This window comes from Megascapheus bottae, chromosome X, assembly GCF_031878675.1.
Source record: "Megascapheus bottae isolate mThoBot1 chromosome X, mThoBot2.hap1, whole genome shotgun sequence".
Lineage (NCBI taxonomy): Eukaryota > Metazoa > Chordata > Mammalia > Rodentia > Geomyidae > Megascapheus > Megascapheus bottae.
In genome coordinates, this window is record NC_143547.1 from 3,971,403 (window position 1) to 3,981,948 (window position 10,546).

Sequence of the window (10,546 nt, forward strand, 5' to 3'; positions counted from 1 at the left end):
CCAATTATTGTTTTTAATTTACATGATTTCTCTTTGCTTCTTTCAGAATCTTTGATTCTGATTAGTTATTTTTTTCTTCTAAATTACTGAAATTCTCTTTCAAGTCTTTTTTCCCATTTTTTTCGTATATTTTCTCTTTTAAGTCTTAAATTGAATTTTTCTCTTCATTAATATGTCTGGCTGTTTCTCTCTGCCAGTCTTGAGGCTTGAACTCGGGGCCTGAGCACTATCTTTGAGCTTTTTCAAGGACTTTCTTTCTACCACTTGAGCCACTTCTGGCTTATATATATATATATATATATATATATATATATATATATATATATGTAGTACCAAGGAATTGAACCCAGATCTTGGTGCATGCTAGGTAAGCACTCTATCATTAGGCCAAACTCCTGACCTAAGCTGTCTCTCTTTTTTTTATTTGAAGCTTCAACTCAGGGCTTGCTTACTGCTGGCACTCTACCAGTTGAGCTGAACCTATAGTTCTGAATTTTGTAAATTAATTGGATATAGAGTCTCACAGACTTTTCTGTCTGAGCTGGCTTTGAACAATGCCTTTCCAAGTCCCAGCCTTCTTAAACAGCTAGAATTATAGGCATGAACCCCTGGCCCACAGATGTAACTATTTCAATGTCTTTGGATGTAGTTTTTAAAGAGTTATGAAATTTTAAAGTTATTATTCCTTACTTTTCATATTTCTTGTGTTCCACCACTGTGATTTGTATAAATGTTGGGGTGAATGGCTCTTTCAGTTTTATATGGAGAATTAGATTAAGGTCCAGCTTTCTCTTAAGGTCTTTGTCCCCACTGTCACTAAGAGAAGAGAAATCAGAGTGCAATAGAGCAAAACCTTGATACATAAGGCCATATAGTGCGATGCTACTTGGAAGGACCTCTAGGATATAGAAACAAAAGCCATATAATGAATGATTGTTGTCCTTAAGGTACTATGTTATCTCTCAGCTCTTTTGCTGTCCCTTGGTTATCTCATACTGTTACAGTATCTCACTTTGTTATCTGATATATCAGATATATTTGTATTTGGTTATTTGAAATTGGATAGGGAAGGGGGAAAACAAGATGAGGGGTGGGGGTGGGGGGGAGGGAAATGGGGACCAAGACATGTGAAAGGGTATCAATGTTTGTGAATTAATGCACCTCCTATCTGGCAAATGTAGCCATTCTATTAATTACAATAAAAATCTTAAAAAAAGAAAATATTGAGAAAACATAATAAAGAAGAAACAGATGTTAAAAAAGGAATTCAATTCAGGTATTTAAATATAAAAAATAATAGAAATAAAACTATACCCCAACAAACATAAGAAACAGGAACTTGGATGGTCACAGGATAAACTAGTAATTAAAAATAGTGAAGAAAAAATGTTTTAAAAATTTGGTAAAAGAAGAGACAATGGTGTAAAGAAAATAGATGTAGAGGTGTGAAAGTGAATGTGTATGGAACCTAGCTATGGAAAATAATGAGTGAAAGCAAAATGAAACAAATGTAAAACAAGACATGTTTTAAAGATCAGTCATATTTTTGCTGAAGAAGTGGAGTAGAGAGATGCTTCGTTTTTTTCCTAAGCTTGTTTTCCATCTTCCTTATTGAGCATGTGCATTTTGGACCCCTTTCTCTGGTAAATTCGAACAGGTTAAACCAGAAAGAGGTGTTGCAAGCTGATCCCTGCCCTGCCTTCTTTATGGGCATCCACACTAAGGCCACTTCTGGGCTGATTTCCTGCCAGATTTTCCCTATGTAGGCCTGGCAAAGGGATAGATATAAAAGCTACCCTCAAGCTGTTCTTGCTAGCTCATACCAGGGACCATCCGTTAAATGCTTCTTCATACTTGAGACACTCTGAGGCTGTGAGCATGAGCATTAGCATGGGAACCATCAAAGCAGGGCTAATATGCACTGGGGAGAAGGCCAAGGCACGTGAACAAAATGACCCTGTGTTTCCTTGCCATACCGGTCTCTACCTCAGCTGTCCTCTGATGTTCACATACAGCTGTTCTCATTCCTATTTCTAGTGGTCAGGGCCCACTCCCCAGTAGGATGCATTACTGTTTCCCTCTACAGTGCAACTGGTATTTCCTACTATTTAGACTTCTCTTCCCATTAGGTCTGAGTTAAAGTCACAACTATGTTCTGAGCATTACTAATTCTCTGGGTAGTTGCTCAGGGGGAAAAGGAGGCCTTTAGGGTTTGGCAATATGAAAGTACAAGGACATGTATTATCCCTGGCCCAAAAGTCTGATTATCAGACCATTTTCAATAGAGTTCCTCATTAAGATGCAATTGAGTATGATACCGGTACTGGGGAGAGGGTCTCTATGGTCTGCTTGCTGCACAGTAGATATCTTGTAATCTCAGAGAAGATCCTAGATTCTTGGCCTATCAAAGAACTGAATGAAAACACTCACTCAAACACACACACACACACACACACACACACACACACACGAGTGTGAAGCCTCAAATTCAGCAGTTTAATAAAGGGAATGTACACCCTTAGGTGGAATGTTGGGCTCCAACAAGGTAGCTCAGGGATCAGTTTATGGTTACAACATGTCTGTTTTCTAATGCTCTGAGAGTATGGATAGAAATCTTAGTATTAAAATGGAATTCTATGCTGCTGTCATGAAGAACGGCATCACCCCATTTGTAAGGAAATGGAAAGACTTAGAAAAAATCATATTAAGTGAAATAAGCCAGACTCAAAGGAACATAGGCTCAATGGTTTCCCTCATTTGTCATAATCAGTAGAAACCTTGGGCTTTCCTAGCAGAGATTTGCAATAGAGCAAAACCTAGATACATAAGGCCATATAGAATGACGCTAAATGAAAGGACCTTCAGGATATAGAAACAAAAGCCATATAATGAGTGATTGTTGTCCTTAATCTACTATGTTACCTCTCATCTCTTTTGCTGTTGGTTATCTCATATTGCTACAGTATTTCACCTTGTTATCTGATATATTGGATATATACATATTTGGTTATTTGAAATAGGATAGGGAAGGGGGGAAAACAAGATGAGGGACGGAGGTGGGGGGAGGGAAATGTGGACCAAGACATGAGAAAGGGTATCAATGTTTGTGAAGTAATGCACCTTCTATCTGGTGAATATAATGTAACCCTTCTATTAATTACAATACAAATATATGGAAAAAAAGAAATCTTAGTGTTGATAGTTGGCTAATCTTAGGGAAATGAAGGATCATGACTTGGTAGGTTTGTGGATGTGATCCGTGTATGCGAAAGATGGTCATCTGTGCATGAAGCATAAAGTAGGGATTTCAGAAAAGGTCAAGCTAAGAGAACATATGATTACACTGAGCTGGTGACTCAATTTGGTTAGATGTGGCCCAGAGTTTGTCTGCCATTAGGGAGAAGTTCTAACCACAAACTGACCACTAGTTATCCACAAGGATGAATGGTCATGGTAGACACTAGTGTGATGAAAAAGCTCCAGGTATTTCTGAAGGTGTGAGAAGAGTATGCTTTTCATCATTCTTCCCCTTTAGCTAACCTACCTCATTGTCTTATACATTTATTTCTGTAAAGTGCCTGATGATATCCTTGTGAGGTTCACTGATGATTTTCTTTTCTCCTGTTTGTTTCTTGCCAGTCCTGGGGCTTGAACTCGGGGCCTCAACACTGTCCTTAAGCTTTTTCAATGCTAGGGCTCTACCACTTGAGCCATAGCACTACTTCCAGCTTTTTTATGTATATGGTACTGAGGAATCAAACCCATATCTTCGTGCAAGCACTACATCAGTAGGCCAAACTCCCAGCCCACATTTCTTCTTTTATTTGCATCCTTTGTTGAAGGGGATTCTCCTATTTCTCTACTATGTTGCCTAGAACCCGATGTTAACATTTTTTTTGTTTCTTTTTCAAATCTCTACTTCAGTATTTCTGGATTTCACCTGGTCTCTGCCTACTGTTTGCCATTGCACTCCCATGTCTTTGTACGCAAGCCACCTCTCCCTTTAGTCATGCAGCTGACTGTAATACTTCATAGTCCTAAAGACATAGGAGAGTCTTGGATGGATGTTTCTAGTCGAATATCTTCTCTTCATATTTTTTTACTCATTATTAAGGCTATCTAAATAATCTTTTTTTTAAAATTTGGTTGTGAGGCTTGAACTCAGGGCCTGGATGCTGTCCCTGAGCTCTTCAGCTCAAGGCTAGCGCTCTATGACTTCGAGCCACAGCACTACTTCTGGTTTTCCGATGATTAATTGGAGGGTAGCTTTGAACCACAATCCTCAGATCTCAGCCTCCTGAGCAGCTAGGATTACAGGTGTGAGTCACCAAGGCCTGGCCTAAAAATCTTTAATGAATAATATATGCATGTTTGTAGTGTCTGCAATGAACAGGAGCTTATAGTGAAAATTCAAAGACTGGAAATAATATTACTGAGCATTATTTGAATAATACAAGTTTCAGTTTTTTTAAAATAAGGTCAACAATATTACCAGAACCACATGTTGTCATTGACTCATTTTGCTCTAAAACTTCTTACCCTAATATACAAATGATAGGACTTGTACAAAGTGAAGTCATGGATAAAAATGTGTGAAGATTTACTATATTTACAAGAATGACTCACCTTTAGCAATGGATAAAGCCATGATCATTCTGTAACATTTTTGTATATATCTGCTGATATGAGGGCTTGAACTCAGGACCTAGGCACTGTTCCTGAGCTTTTTCCCTCAAGCCTGGTGTTCTACTACCTGAGCCACAGATCCACTTCCGGGTTTTTTTGGTGGCTAATTGCAAATAAATGTTTTATGAACTTTCCTTCTCAGGCTGGCTTTGGACTATAAATCTTCAGCCTCCTGAGTAGCTAAAATTTGAGACACAAGCTACCAGAAAGTAGCTAGGATTAAAAGCAAGCCACCAGCTCCATGCAATGCTGTATATTTTTATTATGGAAAAGAGTATAAGCCATACTATTCCTTTTCTAAGCACTCCTGTCTCTTTTCCTAGAAATACTGACTTTTACCTGTCATAGCATGTGTGAATTTTTACTCATATTTTTTTTAACATCTATGGATTTCTTTATAACTATACTCTCTAGGTGACACTTTTAATTCATGCAGGAAAATGATGTTTTTCTCATTGATCTAGTTTATCAATTGATTTATTTAAGGATCCGGGGAGAGTCACAGTTCTTGAGAAATTTTGGAGAAATCCCATCAGGAAACACTAAGAGTGCTTCTCAAAGTATGGCATTCATCCAGCAGCAGCAACATCTTTAGGGCAATTTGTTAGAAATATAAATTATGTAATTCCATCTACTGAAAAGGCTGAGATCTGGAGGATTCCTGGTTGAGGGGAGCCCAGGAAGCAAACTTGCCACAGTCCATGTAAACTAATCATCAAGAAGCAGGACTAGAGATGTGGCTTAAGTGGTAGAGCATTAGCCTTATAAGTTTAAGGCCTCAAGGTCAAATTCCAGTACTGTGATGCTCCCCATAAGAAATGTAAATTAGCAACTCCCCACCTGTGACCTTGTTATTATGCATAGCTCCAAGTCTATGTATTGTTAAGGGATTATTCTCTTAAAGATTTCATCTGGCTCTGCCTCTTGATATCTCACAATATGAATTAAGCTTCACCATGTGTTTTCATGGGAACAGACCACATGTAAGCCATCATAGGTGTGATATCCTCAATTTGACCTCAGCTTCTCCACTTTAACTGCTAGGAGAGCCTGCAGCTACGCTCACCTTGGAATTGTGAGAATCTGTAGTGACATTCAGAACTCTCTGAAATCCAAGTGAGCGACAGGAGAGGTAATCTTATTTAGCCTTACCTGCCTATATTGTGTTAGGATACAAAATTGTGACCATTATGACCTTTGCCCTCACCAGATTTTTCTCAAAATCCTCAGTGTGACTTATGGGAAGATATATGGAAAGAGAGAGAGAGAGAAAGAGAGAGAGAGAGAGAGATTCCTACGAATGTGTACTGAGAACAAGGTTCACTGTCACCCTCAGTAGGAATTGAAGTCTATCTTGGCTCTGCTGGATGTCTATTTCTGCATCTCACAGGACTGTTAGTAGAGGAATTATGTATCACCACATTAAGTCTCAATCCACTACTTCTTCCGAGTCTTTTTTTGTTGGGGTGATGTATAGAGAGGGGTTGCAGTTACATTTGCTGGCTAGTAGATATATTACTTCTTGAACATTGATACCCCTTCCCATGTTTTTATCCCCCTTTCCCTCCTCCACCCCCTCTTGATCATCTTGGTTTTCCCCTTCCCTTCCCTATTTCAAATAAACAAATGAACATGGAACTATAATTTTCCTGACACTGGATCAGCCAGTATCAGCCTGAGGCCCCAGGGAGAGATAGCAGAGTTAATCATAACTGGCAATTGGCTGTTGGAGTTTCTGAGAGCTAACAGCATGGACAGGAGTCTGTGGGATCCCAGTTTTCTGAAGCTGATGATCTTAGTCCTGACTCAGATACTGAGATCCTCCCTCTAATGACCCAAGTCTGGGGGTCTCTCTTTTGGGTCAGGTACCTTCTTCATTTCATCAGGGTCTCTCACACTGAGTATTCCTATAATGGAGAGGCCTACCTCTCCCACCACAGCCCTTTAATCCCTGAAACCACATGAGGGAGTATAAAAGCATCGCTTCAGCTGGACACAACTGTCTATTGTAAGGCATGGCTGACAGGAGGGAGGGATTTGGCGAGTCTTCAGAATCCTCGGTTTGATCCTTAGCTTCATCCAGAGTTCCTTCTTGTGACAAATTCAAGCTGGTGCCTTGATTGGGGGGGGGAACATTTTCCTATGAGAAGTTTTCTTTTCTTTTTGTTTGAAAATCTTATTTTTAGTTTTATTTTGTTCTTTATTATTTATTCTAGCTATTTCTAAAATTGGTTGAGTCCAAAAGAGGGAATATGCTGAGTAGTATGATAAAACAAATAACTGCTCTTAAACTACATAAGTATGCTTTATACTAAAATAAATATGAGAAAGAAAAAGACAAAGAATTAAATACAGTTTCCATTTCCATTTTTATTTTTTCCTCCACCGTGTAATACATCAACTTCACTTTAGTGTTGTTTCACATTTCTACTACATTTCCACATTATGAAGTGTGGGAATCATAAAATATACATTGTGTATTGGTTTTTATAAACACCGAAGCTGTAACTTTGAAATCTGGTTACATAGCAGTACATATGAGAGTGATACAATGGATAAAATGACAATATCAAGTAAAAGAAATCTTCAATTTTAAAAGGCCAAGCCTTGCAATTACATAACAATATTACAATATTATTCCAATGTTAGAATGTTATTCCCATTGATGGTAAAGGAAGGAAGGCATACTTGTGCTTCCTGCAGCATAATGCTCTTAAACAGTGACAGCTACTCTCAGATCTAAAAGTAGGTGAAGGGAGGAAACCTGTCCCCAGCTGCAGCTCTGTCTCGCACTCTTCCTTCTTGTTCTCTTATGGCTTCATCATACAGCACAGGGAAGGCCTTAGGAACCGTATCAGTAATCTTAGCCAAGACCTCCAGAACTCTCATCTTGGTTATTTCAGCTCGGGCTCTGAAGCCCCACAGATACTCATAGCGAGGAGGAATACTATTAGGCACCTGGCGGTATTCTAGGTACCCATCATGCACCAAATCCTTGGTGATGAGTTTGCGGGGTTCCCCAAAGATTAAATGCTTCCTGCCAGCATGGATTCCGAATGCATTCAGGAAATCCCACATTTCTTCCTCACTGGCATGGTTATCATTCATGAATATCACGCCCAGGAGGGTCATCACCAGGCCAGTTTTGGGCACCCAGCCACTAACACTGCCATCCACATTGCCAAACTTGCTGACAAGGGTATAGGCTTGGCTATTGGGGTCAACTTCCTGCAATTCAATACTAAAGACCAGCTCCATGCGAGCACGGGCCTTTCTGAACATATCAGGGAAATGCTGCTTGTGCTTCCTTTTAATCACTTTTAGCATATCTGCCTGAGTGACACGCTCTTTCGTTTTATATTTCTCCAGCAGGTACTGCACCAGCCGACGCGTCTTCCTGGCGATAGGATCTCTGCACACTCGCTGGGTGATGGATCCCTCAGAGAAGATGCTCACGGATGTTGTCTCACCAGCACCTCGCCCAAGACTCATGGCACCTGCACGGGAGCTCGCACCGGGAACACCTGAGCTGGGAGAGCCAGATGGCATGTCATCCCAAAAATGCTCCAGGGTGCAGATATCAGGAGGACTAGGAGGAGCATCATCATCGCTAATGGAAGAAGTAGCAGACTCCACTTCCTCCTCAGCCTTCACCTCCTGCAGACCACGGCTCTGACCCCGTGCATGGTAACGCTTAGCACGCATGCGCTGCCTGCTCTTTTGCCCCCTCGGCATGACGACAGGGCTCAGGTCCTGCAGGTGGAAGACCTAGTAAGGGCAGACACCTAGAACAGGGGAATGAGAACCTATGAGCACCATCCTCAGAAGAAAAACCTATACTTGCATTTTACCCAGATCCCCCTTGCAGGTTTTCTTGTGGCCGATGCTCTAGTGACTCACCAGCTCCTCTTCTGCTCAGGGTTTGCCCCCACAATCCTGTGGAACAACAAGTGAAGAGAGTCTTAGGCCCTTGTGTCATGCTAGGCTGATGGAGGGCGACCACAGGGGCTCTAGGTTTACATTCAGGACCGTCCTTATCCATGGGTAACGAGGTCCCCAGCTTGTTTTCCTGGACTACTGTCAAATCCACATTCCCACCTTGCCTGGTACCAAGCAAGCTGCAGTATAGAAAGAAGGACGGCTGCCCACCACTTGACTGGACATGTGCTAAACGCGAGGGGAGGACGGGGGAGTTGTTCCCAGAGTCCTTGCCGGATTCTTTGTACAACCTGAGAATCGTGACAACGCTCATTTGCTGTCATTCTCTTAGATTAAATCTCCCCACCTCCCAAATGCTGTGGAGGACGAAGGCCTGCTGCTCAGACTGTCCAGGCCACAGTCAGCAGCAGGGTTCTGGGTCCACTCCCCAGCGCTTTACGGGTTCTTCACTAGGGAATTCCTTCAATATTCATAATCAATCTTCACCATCTCCCCGTACGACTTGAGATTTACCCCCTTGCTGACCCAAAGCCACTAGTCTTGGACCAAAGATCTTCATTCTCTTAAGCCCACGGCAGCCAAAATGAGCAAATGACTTTGGGGTCTAACTGCCGTGAGTGGGAACTCGGGGGACTCGAGGGGGAGAGAAGCATGGGCTATGATTTTTCAGGCCTGCACAGTTTAAGTTCACGTTACCCACCTAGATAGTTGGCAACCGGCAAGCCTTTCTCAGCTGAGTTAAAGCCACACCTCTCCTGGACCACGACCACGCCTCCACTCTTCCAAGAAGCAGGAGAAGTTTAGCGTCTTTTCCTGCGTCCTGTCACCAAGACGACGGGGCGTGGCTGTTCTCTGTTCTGAGGGGGGGAGGGGCGGCGGCCTGACAAATAGCAATAGAGGAAATTTCTTCCTGGGCCCCAGTCATTTTTCTACTAGGGGGAGTCACACATTCTCAGACCCAAGATTGCAATTCCTGAAGAGTCCTGAATAGAATTTAAGGTGGCCAAGGAACTCAATAGCCTTCCAAGAAAAGTGGGATTTTTTTTTGTTTTTGCCAGTCCTGGGGCTTGAGTTCAGGGCCAAGGCACTGTTCTTGGCCACTTTTAGCTCAAGGCTAGTACTCTGCCACTTGAGCCACAGCTCCACTTCTGACTTTTTCTGGGTATGTGGTACTGAGGAATTGAACCCAAGGCTTCATGCATGCTAGGCAAGCACACTACTACTAGGCCCAAAAGTGGGATTTTTTTTTTGAGGTGTGATGTTTCTCTTTTGTGAAAGGCTCTTTTGTAACTGGCTTCCTCGAACTTTAATGTCTTCCCTTAACATTTTTTTTTGGAAGGGGGATTCCTGAGTTTGAACTGTAGGGCCACACCCTCTCATGGAGCATGCTAGACCATATGCTTTTACCATATGAACTATACTTGGAGAATTGTGTTGCTTATTTGAAGATCGAATCTCATGGAATTATCTTCCTGGGCTGACTGAGACGTCATTGTTGTTGTTGCTGTTGTTTGTTTTTGTTTTGGTGCCAATAAGGGATAGGGATTTGAACTGAGGGACTTGAACACACTCGCAGTTGGTTTTTTTTTTCTGTTTTGCTTTTGATTTTGCTCCCAGTTAGTGCTATACAACTGGAGTCATGCCTCCTTTTCGCTGGTCAGTGAAGGATGAGAGTCGCAGATTTATCTGCCTGAGCTGGTTCCCATCTGAGATTCCAAGATCTCAATCTCCTAAGTAGCTAGGGTTACTGGCATGAGCCACTGGTGCCCAGTAGCAGGTACTGAGCTTCAAGATGAAAACCCCTCATTTTCTAAACAGGCACTCAACCATTTAATCCATACTCCCTTGCTCTTGTTATTTTTATGTATTTATTTATTTTTAGATAGACTCCAGAGCAGCTGGTCTTGCGGGTGTAGACTAC

General features: G+C 41.7%; 1 protein-coding gene across 1 annotated transcript; it reads right to left on the bottom strand.

The window, feature by feature from the left end:
- Positions 1-7,049: 7,049 nt before the first annotated feature.
- LOC150040388 (melanoma-associated antigen B4-like) lies at positions 7,050-8,466 on the bottom strand. The gene has a single exon (XM_090326037.1). It carries the CDS (start codon positions 8,419-8,421, stop codon positions 7,426-7,428), a length of 996 nt encoding a protein of 331 aa, XP_090182163.1. The 5' UTR covers positions 8,422-8,466; the 3' UTR covers positions 7,050-7,425.
- Positions 8,467-10,546: the final 2,080 nt, after the last annotated feature.